The sequence below is a fragment of the Molothrus aeneus genome, chromosome 6, assembly GCF_037042795.1.
Source record: "Molothrus aeneus isolate 106 chromosome 6, BPBGC_Maene_1.0, whole genome shotgun sequence".
Taxonomy (NCBI): domain Eukaryota; kingdom Metazoa; phylum Chordata; class Aves; order Passeriformes; family Icteridae; genus Molothrus; species Molothrus aeneus.
In genome coordinates, this window is record NC_089651.1 from 59,751,113 (window position 1) to 59,771,409 (window position 20,297).

Genomic DNA, 20,297 nt, shown 5'->3' on the forward strand with positions numbered 1-20,297 from the left:
CACTGCCCAGGCCACCACTGACCCCTGTCCCCAAGTGCCACATCCACACAGCTTTTCAATCCCTCCAGGGATGGGGCTCCACCATTTCCCTGGGCAGCTGTGCCAGGGCTGGACCATTCTTTCCAGGAGGAAATTTCCTCTAACATCCAATCTAAGGCTCCCCTGGTGCAGTTTAATTCTCTCTTATCCTGTCCCTTGTTCCCTGGGAGCAGAGCCCAGACTGCACCCAGGGAGCTGTGCAGAGCCACAGGGTCCCCCCTGAGCCTCCTTTTCTCCAGGCTGAGCCCCTTCCCAGCTCCCTCTCACAGGACTTGGTCCCTCAAAAATATTAAACTGAAGTTTTCTGGGTCTGCAGGGCAGCAATTAACACCACTGGATCTGCATGGCCACGTCTTTACTGATGCACAGGAGTTGCAGAGAGAATTCATTTGGGAAATCCAGAGGAAGGGACAATCCCACAGCTGAACAGTCAGGATAAAGCACTGCCCACACACTGCCCTGTTCTATTAACAGATGTCAGGATTATTTTTGGACCATGGCCTAAAAAGAGCTTGTTGTTTCTATTATTTCCTGCTCACTGCTGCCATTTTCACCTTCCCTGAAGGGTGAAGGTGTGAACCAAGGCAGCAGCATTGGCCAGCTCAGTGTGAACTGCTCTGCAAGCCAAGACATGGAAATGCAGCCACAAGTGATGCCCAAATTCAGTAGTTCACGCTGATGCCAAGCCCTGGAGTTTCTGTTATTCACTTTATCCCATCAAACTCCTGGGAAGTGTGTAAGAACAGGGGTTTGGGGGTCACTTACCACATCCACATGTGTCAATCTGGCACAGGTATTGTTCAGGGGCAGGGAAAACACACACACAACTCTTCACAGGCAAAAACCCCTCCCATTCCTCCTCTGGAACAAGCAAGATCAGAGCTTTTCTCTCCTAATTACCAAGGAATTTGTGAACAGGCAGTACCTGGGGCTGACATGCTACACCAGAGCCACGGTCCCATCCACATTTAATATCCCTCGTGTACAGGCTGCAATTATTACAAAAGGAAGAGGAAAAACACTCACAGAAGTCAAGTAATTCTGATTTTATATTCAGGCTTTGCAAATCAAGGATGTCCTATTTTTACTATTCATTCAAGGCAAAAGTCTACACAGGCATGTCAAAAGCAGGAATTGAAAAACAGTGAACACAACAGTCTTGAAAATACGTTTAATGTCTAATCTTATACAAAAGTGACAGCATTTTCAAAAAAATATCAAATCCTGTATTTATAGCTTCTCACTATCATACAGCAATATTTGTTTCATCTAAAGAAAATACAGCAGCAGGTGATAATCTATACTTTAAAGATGTGATTGCTTATATTTCGTATTGTAAACAAATGCAGTATGTCAACCTCAAAGCACAAGTCAAAACGAACTCCTCAGCAATTGAACTCAAAATGATGCATAGAAATGTACAAATTCCATTGCAAAAGCTTCAGGCCAGAAGTTGCTCACACTTGACATAACATGTGATAAAGTTACTACACGGTATATAGTGACACCTTGAGTTTTTACACAATAGATTAACAGGAATACCCTTTTCACTGCTATGCAAAGAACTCTGCTCACAAAAACAAAGGGGTTATGAAACAGTTTTCATGACCTCAAGAAATACGAATATACATTGAAAAACATCCCATATATATTGAATTTTAGCCTAAATGTTCCAGTAATAAATCCTGCCTATTTCAGGAAGAACCTAGAAGTCTAGTTACTTTTACAAAAACCCCTTTCCAAAAATCATTACTTGCTACTTTTGCTTTATCCTTTCCTACCTCTTCCCATTCCCTGCAGAGACATATGGCCAGTGCAATTCCAACTGGAGGGCTGCTACTGCATGATCCATTCATTTGGAATAAATGGTTTTTTCATTACAACGATTTACAGTCTAAGGCTGCAGGTATCAAAAAAGCACTTAAGCAAATGCGGTCAATGTTGCTTATGTTAATTTTTTAATTAGTCTTGCCAAGTCTGCTTGGGGGGCAACTGGGGGTTTTTTTAAGGTTAGTGAAGACTTGCACTTTTGGTACTTATTACAAGGGTTGAGTTGCTGGGGTTTAAGTTGAAGTGTTAAAGTAGTTTTGTTCAGCTCCAGTATTGTCTTCCTAAAAGAAAAAATAGACATTCCCTTGCTATCAGCTTTCATGACATTGGATTAAAGCAGCCACAGCTCAGCTGGCTGCTTTCTCCTGCAAAAATACTGTAGGACCTTGCCATAAAGGCTGTAACTACCAAGGAGCATCACCACCAGGTCACCCCATGTGCTTTTTTTTTTTTTTGCGTCCATCACACGCATGCAGGAAGCCACGAAAGTACTGGAGGAGAATTCACTCGTGTTCACAGTTCCATGATACAAAGACTCCCTAATGAGCTACCATGTGAAGCAAAATCTGTTCCTAATTCTACCCACAGAGGCTAAGTCAGGAGATCCCCAGCTGGGGAGGAAACAAACTGTCCGTGGTCCAAGCGCAGGCCATGAAGTAACACCAAGAGCCGCGGCCGTGTCTCGGCAAACCCCTCGGACGTGCTTGGCACAGATATGGCAAGAACACGAAAGCTCAGGGCAGTGCCCCTTGGGAGAGGCAGCTGCACAGCAGTGCACAGGCTTCCTGACATTCAATTTCTCCCAAATTCCTCCTACTCCGTGAGGTATGCACACACCCAGCTGGGAACAGGGGCTGCTCCCAGGGACAGCAAACGAGAGCCCCTCGCGCCCAACGAGGATCTCTGTCGTGACACAACTGTGCCAAAAACTGCTGGGAAGGGAATGCTCAGGTTGGGCTTTAAGCTCAAGTTCAGTTTCCAGGGACTCTGAAAAAGTCTGCCAGGTTTACACAACCCAGCAGCCAAGTCAAATTTGAAATGACTAGAACCCAGGTCAGAAATAGGGAAGTACCTACGTGGGGATCAGTTTCTCTTTACACAGACCAAGCCAAACTTCCAACCACCACAGAATGAGAACTGGCAACAGGATGTCCTCATTTGCATGCATAAAACTCACATTTTGCTGATTCAAAGTTAACTGCACATCCAGGTTATTTCACTTGCACAGGAATGCCTGTTTGTGAACACCAACAGTGTGCTGATAAGTCACACCAAGGCTTCCAAACGTGGCTCTTCTCCTCCATAGTCCCAGACCGAGCAATTGGTTTGAGTATGTACAAAATGCTGAGAAAACCTTCGAGTTCACATGCTCTGTCTTGTTAGTTTGAATTACTGTAGCACGTTCAAAAATTAGGTTTCTTGACTAAAATGTTGAAACACTTTCTCTATTGACTTTTTAGAATAACCTGAAAATAGACAAAATATGACTATCCATCCATTCAATGACCAGCAGGAGTCTGGCAACGAGACTTAAAGCATTTATTTAAGAATTGACTTTTTAAAATTCCATGGGCCTGATTCTTTATAATCCTTACATGGCAACTCCTGTTTTTCCAAGGAATACTTGCCAACATAAGAACCACAGGTGTGTTAGTTGATTTCTTCTCTTTGTATTTCACTTGATTAAACCAAATAATTATGCCAGCATATGAGCAAGGTAAATTGATGTAAACTGCTCCTTCATACCTCAAATGCACATACAAGAGGCAATATTCTTCATAGCCCCATACATTACTGAAACAAAAACTGTAAAAATCTCTGTAAGTAGTGGATGAAGGTGGAAAACTACAGTATTTTGTTGCCCAGAACGTATTCAGCGGTAAGGCTGCAAGAGACAATAAGGCATGGTCAATACAGGTTTTTCACACAGCAGTTCATTCACAGTTACAAATACTGTTAATTAATCACAAATTCATCTTTATATTCTGTTATTCCTTCCCTATTGCTCTATCAGAAAGGGGAGCAATTCTTCTTGATTAAAGAGATCAAGATATATACCAATCAAGATATATACCATCTCCTTCAGAATTATTATGCTTTCCCCCTTTTTTTGGCTTTCAGAGTTTTTCCAAGGAGTGGAAGACCACTATAATAATCTAATAATTATTTATATGTATGTATAAAATAATAATACAGATGTATATAATGTGAGACATAATATAATAATAAAATAATACAATAAAATAATACAATTAATTGATATGATATATAACATATGATATGTAATATAATATAATATGCAATATAAGATAATATGACATATAATATGTAAAATATGATATAATATGATATAATATGATATAATATGATATAATATGATATAATATGATATAATATGATATAATATGATATAATATAAATGTGAGACATTAACATAATTTAGCCATGCTGGTATATTTAATATTTAAATTGCTGTTATCCCACTGACTTGAGGAGCAAAACTTGAGGTGTGCTCAAACTCCTTACCTGCACTAACAGCTTTTATGCTACTCAATTTCCCCACTTAAAAGCGAAACACTTTAGAGTAACTTGACACCAAAATGAAATACTCACATGGGGACCACCAGGCATTGATGGAGCACCAGCAGGACCAGATGGCACTTGAAAAGGATTAGGGGGCGTAGGATATAGTCCTGGAGCTGGATATGATCCTGTGGGTGGAGGGAATGGGCCGGGCGGTGACGGTCCCCACGTTCCAGGCGGGACCGTACCCCATGGTACCGTCGGCGCAGCCCCTGGAGTCTGGGTGGGAGCAGAGTATGGCCCTGGGGGTGGATATGGCATGCTGGGAGCAGGATACTGCCCTCCCATTGTTGGTCCCCATGCTCCAGAGGGCATGGATCCCCATGGCCCAACAGGAGCAGGAGGTGCAGCTGGCTCTGTTGGACCTCCGTAAGGTCGTGGAAGCTCTGGAAAGGGCATATTTGGTGGAGGATACTGCCCTGGTGGGACAGGACCTGGCACAGTTGGGGGTGGATATGGACCACCAGGAGGAGGGCAGGAGGGTCCAGTAGGAGGAGGAGGAAATGGAGCAGGCGGTCCCGGGGGCATTGAAGGATACATTCCCGTGGGAGGAGGTCCGAAGGGCACGCTGGAAGCCGAGGTGTTTGGTGGCAGTCCCGTTGGAGTCATAGGGGGGGCGCTGGGGTTATTCCAAGGGTTGGAAGCCGGCCAGCCCTGCGGAGGCTGCCCGGGCTGCTGGCCAGGCTTGGTGCTGCTCACTTTGGAGGTTTTAGCAGGCGACTGGTCTGGTAAAGCATCTGCCAACTGAAAGACAAAGCGGCGGTGAGGATGGAATGTGCGGGCCGGAATTCCCGGCTGCAGACATCCCCCCACCACGTGGCTACAGCCCAGCTGCCGGAGAGAGGGAGGGAGGGAGGGAGGAGAGGAGCTCTGGTGGCTGCACAGAGATGATTACATTCATTTTTGTGCAGCTCCTATCGCTAAGGCAGCAGAGGCATTCTGACAGGCCACAGTTCAAAAGCCAGAGATAAAAGGCGACCCACCACACGGAACAACAGGCAGCTGCAGCACAAACCTGAAAACATTTCCCTAAATTTCCATTGCAACTATCCTGATGCCATGAAAGCACAGCTCCTTGGTTAATGTCACAGGAGAGAACCCACGAGGCACCCAGCAGCTTCTGATGTTTAGTCCAGGGATTGCTACATCTACCCAAAAGGAAAACACCACCACTGCGACACAGAGGAAATGTCGCAGCTGTCTGCTCCCCTTTTCCTTCAAAAAACCATGTCAGCTTTTGGGATAATCAACACAACTGGCTGATTGTGGCATTTTCTGAGACCCCCGACGAAGGGAGGAATGATGAACCTGACTCCATGTTCTCAGAAGGCTAATTTATTATTTTATGGTCTATATTATATTAAAGAATACTAAACTAAACTATACTAAAGAGTACAGAAAGGATACAGACAGAAGGCTCAAAGATACTAATGAAAAACCTGTGATTCTCTCTTCAGAGTCTGACACAGCTTGGTCATCATTGGCCAATAAGTAAAAACAATTCACATGTTGGATAAACAATTTCCAACTACATTCTAAAGCAGCAAAACACAGGAGAAGCAAATAAGATAATTATTATTTTCTTTTTTCTCTGAGGCTTCTCAGCTTCCCAGGAGAAAAATCCTGGCCAAAGAGATTTTTCAGAAAATATGATGGTGACAGCTGATCTTCAGGAAAGAAAAACTGTTACTTACCGAAAAATCATCAGTTCCAGACATTGTGCTGAAAAGTAAGGTAAGATAAAGTGAAATTTGTTGAAAATAATAAAGGTATTTTTAAGCAAGACTAACTGAGACATCTACATTTGTCTCATTTGGAGCACAGCAGGTGCTGAACCTGCAGCACCTCTTGGTGCCTTGGTTGCAGAGCCTGTGGCCCACAGCAGCTCCTGGAGCAGGGATCAGGACACCTGTGCCAGGTGTTGCTTTGGGGATCCCCACTTAGTGAGATAATGGGAATAAATTTACTCTCTGTGTTTTAGCCCTGGGTTTATTGCTGTCCCAGCTGCCTCCCTGTGCTCACAGAGTGACCCAAGCACCTTTCACTGGATAAAGGAAAGGAAAGGCCTGAGCCTCCACCTGCCTCCTGTCAGACAGGTGTGACCCAGGATGTAAATGGGTCACATTGCAATAGCAAAAAATATTTTAAGCATTCATATGGAGCATATGGAGCCTGCTCAGACAGGGATGCCTGGGAAGGATTCCAGGTGTTTTCTAAACTGGGATTTGGGAAAGGTATAGCAGGATTCCTGTGGGTGAAGTCAATGCCTCTAAACCAAAACATGATTAAATCAGAGAATGATGGAATGGTTTGGGTTGGAAGGGATTTTAAAGATCACCCAGTTGCAACCCCCTGCCATGGGCAAGGATGCCTGCCACTGTCCCAGGCTGCTCCAAGCCCATCCAGCCTGGCCTTGGACACTTCCAGGGATCCAGGGGCAGCCACAGCTTCTCTGAGCACCCTGTGTCAGGGCCTGCCCACCCTCAGAATTCTTCCCAATCTCCCACCCATCCCTGCCCTCTGGCACTGGGAGCCATTCCCTGGCTCCTGTCCCTCCATCCCTTGTCCCCAGTCCCTCTCCAGCTCTCCTGGAGCCCCTTCAGGCCCTGCCAGGGGCTCTGAGCTCTCCCTGGAGCCTTCTCCTCTCCAGGTGAGCACTCCCAGCTCTCCCAGCCTGGCTCCAGCCCTGGGAGCAGCTCTGTGGCTCCTCTAGACTTGTCCCAACAGGTCCATGTCCTTCTCATGTTGGGGACCTCAGAGCTGGAATCCCCCCATGGATCTTATTGCCAAAAATAAAAGAACTATAGTTTGGTGATGGTTTATCCTCCAATTATTTCAGAATAAATAACAACACCAAGGGCAGTGGATGCTTTTATTTACATTCCCCAACTGCAGTAATTGACTGCAGAGGTGCCACTAACATGTATCCAACTTCCAACCTCTCCTGACTTCCACATAAATAGGCACTAAAAATTCGGGACCAATGAGACATATTAACACATAACCAGAGGTGAGGAACTGTTAAAAAGATTACCAAGAGCAGCCAAAAAGTTTTAGGGGAGAGGGTAGGAGCCAGAAAGGAACATAAGAGCAGGAAAAATGTAAAACAGAAGTCAAGAGTACAAATACTACTGCAAAGCTGGTCCCCACAAAACACAATCCTTGTATTCCCTTGTTGATGGTGAAGAACTGACTGCTAAGACAGAGAATGGTCTCAGGGATGGAGGTTTGTACAGAAAGCCCAGATCAAACAGGTCTATGAGCTCCCTTAGGTTAATATATATCCACATTATTTACATTTTACTCCCTTAGGTTAATATATATCCACATTACTTACATTATATTATTTGTACAATCTTCTCTGAAACTGTATTTTAAGTTTGTTACTATCCACACAATCTCCTGACCTCAGGACAGCTCTGATCAGACAAGGGGCCACTTAGCTCAGCATCCCATTTTATCTGAACTAGTAGAGACCATCCCATTTTATCTTAACAATGACCAGCAGAGAAGAACAAGAACAGGAATGACTCTCACCCCAACACTTCAATGATTCAAATCTCAGCCACTTCCTAAGTTGTAGACAATTTCCATGGAGCAATAACCCTCAAATAATTCCTTTTCCACAAACACATCCAGTTTCCTGATGAGGGGATGTCTCATTTGCCCAGTTCAGAGTTGTTCCTACAACACCCACTGGCAGGGCACTCCACAGGCTGCTATTTGTTGCACAAAAGCCATCTCCTTTTTTTGTTCTAAACCTGGATTTTACTTTCACTTGTAGCTCCTCCATTCTTGTAGCTGAGGAAATCAGCAAGTCTATTCTTACCCACCCTGCCCATGCTGATCATCATCCTACAGATTTTTACCATTTTCTTTCATCTTTCCCTTCTCCAGGCTGAGTCCCAGCCTATTCCCCTGACCCTGATGCAACAGCTCTTCCCTACCTTTGATTATTCTCCCTGCCTCAATCTGAGGCTTTTCCAAGTCTTTTGTATCTTTTGGGATGAATGACAAGAAAGAACCACAGAGCATTGAAGATGTGGGATAACCATTGATTTATACAGTATCATAATTATGCTCTGGTTTGTCTTCTATTTCCTTCCTAATACTTCTTCATTTTTCAGTTGCTTTTAGATCCCTATGGAACTGACACTTCTGGGGCAATATTTCACTCCTCAGTGTCAAGGGTCAGCCCAGCATTTTATATGTGAAATTATATGCACCACTCTACATTTATCTACTCTGAATCACAGCAGATTTATTGCCATTGAATTATTTCTGCTAATTTATTACCCAATCCTTACTTTCCTGAATGGCTTTGTATCAACAGGACACTGCTCATCTCATTTCCCAAGTTATTTATGACCACATGGAACAACCCAGACCTCTGTGGAAACACAGTGAACTTTTCAAGTTACTCTTAATAATTTAAATAACCCTTTTAAGAAATACCTTGTAATTTAAATAAACCTTTCAAGAAATACCTAGTAATTTAAATAAACCTGTCAGGAAACACCTAATAATTTAAATAAATATTTTAAGAAATATGTATCTACAAAGTTGATGGAATTCAGAGCCTAACTGCATGAATACAAAGGTTTGTTAAAACTCCAGTATTAACTCATAACAGCAGTAGTTCTTTCAAGTAAGGACTCTCTGTCTCAGATGAGGAACATTTCAGATCAAGGATTATTTGTTTAAAGTTGAGAAACCAACTGAACTACATTAGGGAAGTGGTTTCTGCTCCTGCTATTACAGCTCAGCTGAGACATCTATGACAAACTCAATTTCTCTTCAAGAAATACCTCTTCTGCTAAGAATTCATTAATTTTTGCAATTAACCACACTCAATAAGTCGGCAGGGGATTTTTGGTGGTACTGTGGTCCAATTTACCTCCATGGACAGAGAAGGTATTTATCATAACCCCAAAAATAAAGGAAAACAATCATTAATATACAGACAAACACAAAAAACCTTTTACATAAGTGCACAGATAATCATCATCATCATCATAATCAAGTTATTTAAAAAACCACCAAAACAGGTCAAGAGACTCCTCATTTAGGCAGATGGAGAGATGGGATAAGACCAACTGAAAACCAGATCTACAACAGACTGAAAATAGTCCACAGAAGAAGTTGGAACATTTGCTGCGAGGGAGAGAAGGAAGAGAAGAAAGGAAACTAAAGGAGAACTCAGAAGAAAATCCTGTGATCTGTCACAAAAGTGTCAGAGAGGAGTAAATTCAAGTCAAGCAGTGGGTGAACACAGCTGAAACAAGCCTGCTTCCCAAATATTAACTGATATCCCAAATATGTGTTAGCAGATCATTCCCAAATATTTCTGTGCCATGATAATGAAGGGAACAATTCTGCTGCACGATTATGAAAAAAAAATGAAAAAAGAAGAAGAAAAAAAAGTAGTTAAGCATAGCTTATAATGAGATTTAGTTGCTTTTTTACTTTGGCAAGCAGACAAGAGCAACATTTGTTGGCAACATTTGGGATAACTGAGCCCATGCCAAGCATGTCAAGGATCCTCTTGCAGAAAGGATGCCCTATTTCAGGGATGTTTTTTAAACAGACACTTAATCTGGGTACTGCCACCTTCATTTCATAAAAAAGAAACTGAAATTACCCTTTCAGACAACATACGAACTCATCTGTACTCAAATCTGGAATCTATATTCCATTCAGCTTGTTCAACACTAGTCAAAGAATCCCAGTCAAAACCTTACAGGAATATCAATTATATTATTACAATTATTGCCCAAGGCATTCACATGCTCACCAATCAGACTCAGAGACAGTGACAGACAGAAGACCCCCAAGTAAGTAAATTTTAAAGTCCCTCCAGGTCACACATGGGCTCAAGATTTTAGGAAAAAAAAAAAAAAACAACCCCACACTGATTGGTGACCTGATGGGATTTTCAGAGTCATTAGAATGAACCAATTATCTCTTGGAGCTTTCCTGGTGCACAAGCACTGACAGCAGCAGAGAATCCCATTCATGTAGCAGACATTCATTCTGCTCTACTCCAAATTATCCTCCCTGCAGTTGGGATGAAGAAAGAACAAATGGAAGGAGGGTTCAGGAGTTAAAGTCACTTGGCAGGGAGCAGAAAGACAACAGAGCTGGCAGCATTCAGAGTCAAGTCCTGCTTGCATTCCACTGAGCTGTAAGATAAGATTCCCTTTGTTTTCTGAAGGCCAACGCCCCTGGAAACATCTCTGCCTTCCCAGGAGCCCAGAGCCAGCCAGCTCCAGCTCTGCTGCTCAGGGCAGCACCTCTCAGCCACCTCGGAGCTGGATGGAGAGAGATGATCAATGCCTGCAAAAACAAAGCTGCCAGGAGCTGAGTCCCTCTCACCCTTTATCCCGAACAGCCATGAGAGGCAGGAAGGATTTCAGTGCACCTGCCTAGAAATTACACCCTGCAAAACCTTCAGGCCAGAGGCCAAGGGCTCCTGGATATCCTCTCCATGAGCTGCTCCCAGAAATTACCAGCAGGGAGGTGAGATGAGAGAGGCTGCTCTGGGAAGCACAATCCCAACCCAGCTCTGGCAGGAGAGTTCTTCCAAGAGCCTCCACAAGCAGGGCTGACTGTAAGGGAGGTCTGTGCCTGGTTCTGGCAGCCTGGTGCTACGTGTGCCGTGCTAAATCCGTCCTGCTGCACAGCTTCCACAACAAACCAGCTCCACGATGGTTTCTTCAGCTCCAAACCCTCTTGGATTGCATCCATCTCACTGAAACTATGGTGTAGTAGCAATTTTTCCCATGTTTTTGCCCTTCCTGGCTTTTATCCACCATCAGTCCTTACAGACCCTCATTAGGAAGAGCCATCCAAAGCACTTTTTCTAACCCAAAACCAAGCATCAACTGCTTTCCTATTTTATTTTTTTTTTTTTGAGTTGTATGACATTATTCCAACACTTGATGTGCCAGATTTAGTTCCTGTCTCCAAGATGATCTTTCAAACACAGAAAAAAGGTTTTCTGGATATGCAACAGGCTGTGCTGCATTTCCACTGGGTGGCACGGCAGCCTCGGCAGAGAGGTTCCTTTGTCACTCCACCATGACTAATTCCTGCCAGCACCACCTCATCCACAACAGCATCTCTGCCCACATAAGTGGAACTACCCAACATAGCACCCGGAGAAAATGGAAGAGACACCAAGTCTTTGACGGCTTCTAAATGTTTTCTAAAATATGCAAATTTCTGCAGCTTCAGGCGTTAACTATCAACACTTCAGAGTCGGCCTTTAGAGAATCCCAGAATGGTTTGGGCTGGAAGGGACCTTAGAGATCATCTTGTTCCAACCCCCTGCCATGGCAGAGACACCTTGCACTGTCCCAGGATGCTCCAAGCCCTGTCCAGCCTGGCCTTGGGCACTGCCAGGGATCCAGGGGCAGCCCCAGCTGCTCTGGGCACCCTGTGCCAGGGCCTCAGCACTCTCATTATAAAGAATTCCCAATTCCCAATCTCCCATCCATCCCTGCCCTCTGGAAGCCATTCCCTGGCTCCTGTCCCTCCATCCCTTGTCCCCAGTCCCTCTCCAGCTCTCTGGAGCCCTCCAGTCCCTCCCTGCTCTCCCTGGAGCCTCCTCCTCTCCAGGTGAGCACCCCCAGCTCTCCCAGACTGCCTCCAGCCCTTGCAGCATCTCCATCATTTCCTCTGCACTTGCTCCAGCAGCTCCACCTCCTGATTTTGGGGGCCCAGAGCTGGACACAACACTCCAGTGAGGTCTCAGGAAACTGGAGCAGAGGGGCAGACCCCCCCTTTTCCCTGCTGCTCACTCTCCTGGGATCCAGGGGCAGCCACAGCTGCTCTGGGCACCCTGTGCCAGGGCCTGCCCACCCTCACAGGGAACAATTCCTTCCCAAAATCCCAATTATCCCTGCCCTCTGGCACTGGGAGGCCATTCCCTGTGCCCTGTCACTTTAACCAGCCCCTCTCCATCTTTCTTGCAGACTCTTCAGGTACTGCAAGGCCACAGTGGGATCACCCCAAAGCCTTCTCTTCTCCAGGATGAACCATCCCAACTCTCCCAGCCTTTCCTCACAGGACACAGAGCTGCTGCACCCCCCTGATCATCCTCTCTGGCCCCTTCCTCATCCTTAAAGCCTCCCCAGTGCTCACACACCATAAAATAATTTGGTGTGCCCTGAGTGTTTATCCATTGGTGAAATAAAGTTAATTAACAAACTAACCCAACAGCTACATCATCAGTGGCTATGAGAGGTTTGGGGATATTTCTGCCCCTTTCCCTGTCTGTTATAAATGAAAAAATGACAAAAGTAAAATTTCAGATTTTCAGGACAGATGTCATCAAGACCAACAACCAAATGGTGACATTTGCTATAAATTGTCAACTACCAAAAAGAAAATAATTCCTCAAAACAGAGGAAGAGTTGGCAGTTTCCAAGAGCTGTAAAACACAAAGCCATAAGGATCTGTGATATGTGCCAGCTCCTCATCCTCACCAGGCCATTCAGCTCCACAGCTGCCTCCCCTCCCAGCCCAGAGCTGGTCCCCAAGCCCAGCAGATGGCCCCACACTGGGGAGCACGGGGAGGTGCCCTGTTTGTGCCAGCTGTGACACAGAGCCAGGGCACAACAGAGATCGCCTGCCCAAGATCCCTCCTGTCCACAGCACCCAGGCCTGGGGATCCTGAAACAGATCTGTTATGCCAGCAGCTTGGAATGATTCCAGCTGATCTTTCAGAGCTGCCTCTGAATTATCTTGAGAGCTACAGAGCCTCACATCACAGAATCCCAGAGTGGTTTGGGGTGGAGGGGCATCAAGCTCATCCCATCCCACCCCTGCCATTCAGGGACACCTTCCATCATCCCAGGCTGCTCCAAGCCCTGTCCAGCCTGGCCTGGAACACTGCCAGAGATCCAGGGACAGCCCCAGCTTTCCTGAGCAGCCTCTGTTCTCCTCTCGAGCATTATCAGTTCATTATGGTCATTGTTTTGGATGGAATGAACACTCTGACTCTGAGGAGTGACTGTCAAACAGGGTTTTGGTGTGCCACCCCCTAAAAAACCACCAAACCCACGTGTCTCACTGCAGCTGTACCCCCACCTCTGACACACAAACCCAGAGACATTTCTGCTCCAGAAAAATCACTTTTCAGGATTTACACCTGCCACCTTTCTTCAACTAGTACGGCTAAAATGCATTTGAATGAACTCAAGCTTCAAGAATACCCAAAACGCTTCCCAGGCCTGGCCTGATATTCACCACGAATTTTTCCTTCAGCCCCTGAGGAAGGGCACTCTCAGGGCGTGTCATTTTGCCTTCAAAAAGACAAAGCAGCTTCTTTTGTACTGGCAATGAGGAGCTCCACCACCAAGGCTGAGGAGCATCAGATCAGCACCGTTCTCCACAGAATTCTCCTGGAAACAAGTTTTTCATCAGAAATAAAACCTGATACCACACAGTGCTGGCTATCCCCTGTACATCAGCTGCCTTAAACACGTTAAAATTTGATAAACCAACTTCTCACCAACTCTGCCAAACCGCCTTTCCCGAGCCCTTCTTTAGAGAGGAAGCTTTAACTTAAACTCACTCAAATGCAATCCACGCTCATTGATTTGCTCATTAATAAACTACGGCCGCAAAATACAAAAAAAAAAAAAAAATTTAAAAAGAAGCCATGCAAATATTGAACCCAGCCAAGCCAGCGCCGCCACCGCCGCTCCAGAGCCACCAGGCCCCGCCACGAGCGATCCCCGGTGCTCTGCAGGGACCAGCACCGCCCGCCCCCCGCAGGCGGGGCGGCACCTCCGGGATGGCTGAGGCGCGGCCCGGCGACTCGGCGGCCGCAGCCCCCCCGCCCTCCCGCGCTCCCCTGCCGGCGGCGGGGCCGGTGCCGGTACCTGAGCGGAGGGAGCCGGTGCAGGCCCGGAGCGACGCGGCGGCCGCAGCTCCACCGCCACCGCGACGGGCACCGGAACCGGAACTGCGTCACGGCGGCCACGCCCACCCCTCGCCACACCGGAGGGGCGCGCGCTCGGCCACGCCCCTCTACGGCCGCTGTGTCACCGACATCGCCCGCCCCGGTCTGGCCACGCCCCTCTCCCGCCCACAGAGCGCGTCACGAGCCACACCCACTATGTGACCACGCCCGGAATATCTGCATACCAGACCACGCCCATTACTCATGAGATCACGCCCTCTCCGCCCATAAACGCCGCGCGGCTGGATGGAGTCACGTGACGCCTGCCCTGAGGGGCGGGCGCGGCCCCTGAGGGGACCCGGCCTGGCGGTCCCGTGAGCTGCTCTTAAACAGCGTTTCAGCACCATTTCGCCACCATTTTTACCACTTTCAATAAAAAAAACTAAAATTATATCTTGATTTGTCGCCCCCTTCGGCCGTGAATCAAAATCTGCGCCGTGCAGTTCAAGACCTGCAGCAGAAACTGACAAAACGCTTACTTTCCGTCTCTTCAACGGGGAAAAATGTAGAAATATTATTAGATTAAAAAAATATCAATTTAACTACTAAGAAATTAAAATGTTACTTCTGTGTACAAGGTAAATTGCCACTGATGGTTCCAGTAAAAGCTCCAAGAACATTGATTTGTTTAGACCTGCAGCTGCCAGCGCAAACACTTCAGCAGAAGCTGCACAACTCCTGCCATGTTTAACAGTGTAATTAACAGTCGTATAAACTGTGTAATTAATAATCACACAAACAGCTGTTTCTAATGGATCTATATGACTGCTGAAAATCCAGTTCTGATTTTCTTCTTGCCCAGTAGGAACAACTGAAGGCAATCCCACAGCTCCAACAATTCCACCACGCTCCTGAGAGCTCTGTCAGCCTTGTGGCCATAACCACTGGCCAGGATTTCCCCTCACCTTGCACAAAATAGCCCCACATTTTCATCTTAAGTTATCCCAAATCATCCAATTTTCACCCTTCAAACCTAAAGCTGCACCTGAAATCTGCATTTTTCCCTTTTCCCCTCTTGTGTGTCTCTGTGTCCACAGCCCCCGTGGCAGGGCCCAACACACGATGTGGTTCCCTGCTGTGAAAAATGCGTATTTTATGATTGGCTTTTTGCAAATCTTCAAATGAATATTATATGTGTTATGTTAGAAAGTTATGCTGTACTAATTATTTTAAGTAGTGTGTTAAATATAGTTTTAGGATATAACATAAAGTTAAAATAGAAACTGTGTATGTGGGATATTTTTTTAAGAAAGGAATGAGGTACTTGCACCAGATAGCAGCCACAGGACACCTAAATCTTTCAGAGAAAGAGAATTTATTGCCCCATTATCAGAAGAAATGAACTTCTTCCTGCCTTGCTCAGCCCTGAATATGCCTTCAGCATTAAGAGGAAGAAGTTCACACTGACCAGACAGAATCCTGTGTTTGAATGGAATTTCTGCATCATGTATGAGGTGTATGAATATGCAACAGGCTGTTGTTTTTAAGGGTTAATCCTCTGTTAATGTGTGTCTTTTTTCGGGCTTATTTTGCCCAGAAAAGGTACCCAGCCCGTCCGTAACTCTTTGTTCTTATTGTCTCGTATTGTCCTAAATCCTAACTGTACAAATTTTTATTACTCTAATTTTATTACTATTTTTATAGCCATTTTATTACCATTAAACTTTTAAAATATTGAACATAAGTGTTTGGCGTTTTTCACACCTGCCCTGCCCTTCCCAGCTATGGCACTAATCCCGAGCCTTTCCATGCCCGGAGAATTCCGTTAAACTCAGCAGAAACACGGGCACGGCCCATGCCCAGCACATGATGCTGGCGCCCTTCCCTTGGGAGGGAGCATCTGTTTGTGCTTTTCAAGGTCATTATTTGGCCCTTTCTGAAGTAACAGGGATAATTCAGTGGTAGGAGCAAGAGCAGGGCGCTGGCAGCCCAGAAACCGCCCTTGTCCTGGGCTGTGTTCCCAGGAGAGTGAGCAGCAGGGAAAAGGGGGGGGTCTGCCCCTCTGCTCCAGTTTCCTGAGACCTCTCTGGAGTGTTGTGTCCGGCTCTGGGGCCCCCAAAATCAGGAGGTGGAGCTGCTGGAGCAAGTGCAGAGGAAATGATGGAGATGCTGCAAGGGCTGGAGGCAGTCTGGGAGAGCTGGGGGTGTTCCCCTGGAGAGGAGGAGGCTCCAGGGAGAGCTCAGAGCCCCTTGCAGAGCCTGAAGGGGCTCCAGGAGAGCTGGAGAGGGACTGGGGACAAGGGATGGAGGGACAGGACACAGGGAATGGCTTCCAGACAGCAGGGATGGATGGGTTATTCAGAAGAATTCTTATCTGTGATGGTGATGAGGCCCTGGCACAGGGTGCCCAGAGAAGCTGTGGCTGCCCCTGGATCCCTGGAAGTGTCCAAGGCCAGTTTGGATGGGGTTTGGAAAACCTGGGATAGTGGAAGATGTTCCTGCCCATGGCAGAGGGTGGAACAAGATGGTCTTTAAAGTCCCTTCCAGCCCAAACCATTCTGTAATTCTGTGGTAGCTAACAGGCATGAAACTGCAATGTTTTTACTGACTAATTTTCATAAATATTTACTACCAAAACTAAATGGGCATTTACCATAGACCCCATCCCATAAGGACATGACCACCTGCCCTCTGAATTTAAATAAAAGCCACGGAAATTTTGGGCTGACTTCATAGCTCTTTCACAATTGCCTTTCCGAGTCCAGGGATCACTGGGAGTTCCTGCAGGAGCAGCCCTTTTGACATGGCCTCGTTGGGAGAAATGAGCAAATAAGAATGAACTCAATCCTCCTCCCAGCTGTGTTCAGGGCACCTTTGCTTTTCCACACTTCAAAGGGCAGCGCTGTGGGCGCTGCTGCTGTGTCCTGGGCTGCCAGTGGTGACAGCAGGAGTCCCCAGAGCCTGACATTTCTTCCTGAGCAATCTGGTAGTTAGAAACCCTAATTAATGAGCAAACATGCAGCCGACAACGGTGGTGATGTCTCACTTTAAATATCAGACTGGGACTGCAAAAGCACTTTTAATCAATAATCTCACCAGCCAACCTCACTGAGCATGACGTTAGGATCACTCAATGTGTAGAAGTAGAAAATGATGAATTTTTGAACTTTCTTCCCTCCCTTGGGCAAATGCAGCTCTTCAGCTGTGTGTGTGTATATGCTGAAGGATGTAAAATTAATCCCAGACTGGTTTGGGTTGGAAGGCACCTTAAAGACCGTCTTGTTCCAACCCCCTGCCATGGGCAGGGACACCTTCCACTATCCCAGGCTGCTCCAAACCCTGTCCGGCCTGGCCTGGAACACTGCCAGGATTGAGGCAACCACAGCTTCTTTGGGCAGCCTGTGCCAGTGTGGAATTTACATTCAGTTGATTCATCTCAGTGCCAGGAATAGGTCTTGGGAAGGGCCAGCACCGAGCCCTGGCCACATCCTATTGCAAGATGTTAATTAGCACGCTAAATAATGTAATGAAAGAAATGTTGGGGTGAAACAGTGAATTTAAATTATCCAGAAAGGCTGTTTGGTGTAGTAATGTGAGGGCAGTTCTTCAGTACAGGCCTCCATTGCAGGGCCTGCACCCTGCCTGCGTGCTCCAAGTGTTGGCCACTCTGTTTTTAGCTCAGCTTCCTGTAAATATTTGGGTTGGAAGGAAGCTCTGGTCTAACCTCTGTCTCAGAACAGGGATAGCTGTGAACCTTGTCTGCCTGAGTTCTGAGTGTCTCCAAAGTCAGAGATTGCTCTACCTCCCTGGATGTTCCATCCCTGGAAACAGCCCCTGTGAGAGCTGCCATTATTCCCTGCATCCTGTCACACTTTCCCTTGCTGGACTTGTGGCTTGTTCTCCTGGCACGTACCTCTGCCCACTCAGTGCCACCCGCCTGGATGGCTGGAGGCTGCCGTGAGCTCCTTCCTAGCCTCTCTCCCAGCTCAGAAATACAATTTCCACAGCCTTTCTTCATGCTCTGGCCCCCGACTGTGCCAGTGGCCCCTGCTGAACTCCCTCCGGTTTCAGCATCTCTCTTGTCTTTCAGTGACAAAATTGGGCATAATTGCCTGCCTCAGCCTTTGTTTTGGGGTAAAAGACCAACAGACAATACTTAAATTGTCTGATTTGGTACTTTTCAGGGACAATAGCACAGATCTTGAGCTGTGACAGGCATCAGAGGCAGGGAACTTTATCCCACCCGGAGGGCTGTTCATGCCGTGAACAGTAAATTCAAAGGAACAATAACAATATCTTTGTTGTACCTCCCTTTTACATCAGCCAGTCAGGAGGAACAGCACACAGTGCAGGCATCACTTTCTATCCAACTCGGAAAAAAAAGGGTTTTTTTTAAAATCAAGTTTAAAATTCTGGAATATAACGTCAGTTTCATTAAGAAAAATGGCATTCTCTTGCTGATGGGCTGGAACAGTGAGATATAAGATATTAATCTTTAGTTCCAGTGCTGATTCTTACAGGGCGATGTCACTCGCTTTTCAATTCATGCTTCAGTGTGCTCTGTGAACATCAAGCACTCTGAAGAATTAGCTGAGCCACCCTGAAGCTAGATTTTAAAGAATACCAGATGGTATGTTCAGTGCATGTGGTAAGCTTTTATATGCTTTTCCCCTATGGCCAATCACTGACTGATCATTTATTTCAAAACTCTCATAAAATAAATCACTTTGAAAACGACGCTGTCTCTAGTTAATAAGTGCTCTTCCTCAAAGCAGAGGCTTGTTGCCATGAAGATAAAATCATAAAACTGGTTCAAAGTGCATGGGGATGGCAAATTCACCCTGTTGAGGAGAGGAGATAAACTGGATTGAACTGGAAAGGAAGCGTGGCTGTCTGCTTGTTGTGAAATTCTGAGCAGGTGAACTGTCATTAAAGGCACTCCGACAGTCACTTTGGTACTAACACATGAGCTCTCTGTGACAACGAGTGAATTTTTTGGGTACATTTTCTTCCCACATTGGTGGATATGTAAAGCCTTGATCATGTGTCAAGTTACTGTATGAGTTTGTTTTCAGCTTTTGGAGTTAGTGATTATGTCTGGCAGCAGAAAACAGAGCTCTCTTCACTTTTTTTTTTCTTTTTTAGTGAATAAGAAGTAGGAAACTCCTCTGTGGGTGACAGCAATGGAAGCCACCCCATCATCTGTCCTCTCAGAGAGGTGCTCACCTTCTCCTCACCCCCAAACTGAGAAGCACAGTTTCCTGGAGTGATCCAAACCTTTGTCACTACTCTCTGTCATGCAACCACAGAATCATTTAGGTTGGAAAGGACCTCCAAGGTCATTGAGTCCAACCTGTGACTGTCACCACCCTGTCACAACCAGACCAGAGCACTGAGTGCCACATCCAGTCATTCTTTAAACACCTTGAGGGACAGTGACTTCATCACCTCCCCAGGCAGCCCTTTCCAGCATTAAACCACCCTTTCCATGAAGGAATTCCTTCTGATATCCAAAATTCCTTCTGATTCCTCCTTCCTGCCCTTCCCCTTTGCTCCACATGCCCAGTCCCAGAGCGTGGCTCCCAGCATGGTGTTGCAATCCTCGCAGCCTCTCAATGAGTGTGTGACATTTGCTGTCTGGCTGGCAGCCACGGCTCCAACAGGCAGATGATAATATAGAATTATGGCCCTTCCTTCTCTGAAGGATCATGTTTTCAAGTGCTCAGTGCTGTGGGGAAAAAGCTGGAAAATTTCTTTATCCAAAACCTTGAGAAGAAGATAAAAGGACCTCTTATTTTATTTCACTCTGATGTTGCAATTGTAAACAAAGCTCTTATTTTTTTTGAGAGGGAGGAGGAGGAGGAGGAGGTGAGGAATAACTGGCTGTGGAGGCTTTGCCCTGACAGTGAGGGCAGAGTTGATTTTTCCCCATGGC

The 20,297-nt window shown here is 46.1% G+C and overlaps 1 protein-coding gene across 1 annotated transcript; it reads right to left on the bottom strand.

Moving 5' to 3' along the window:
* Nucleotides 1-1,070: 1,070 nt before the first annotated feature.
* On the bottom strand, nt 1,071-14,438 carry MAPK1IP1L (mitogen-activated protein kinase 1 interacting protein 1 like). Its single transcript, XM_066552305.1, has 4 exons — nt 14,343-14,438; nt 6,147-6,174; nt 4,483-5,196; nt 1,071-3,754 (listed from the first exon to the last, which is right to left on the bottom strand). Exons 2-4 carry the CDS (start codon nt 6,168-6,170, stop codon nt 3,743-3,745), a joined length of 750 nt encoding a protein of 249 aa, XP_066408402.1. The 5' UTR covers nt 6,171-6,174; nt 14,343-14,438; the 3' UTR covers nt 1,071-3,742.
* Nucleotides 14,439-20,297: the final 5,859 nt, after the last annotated feature.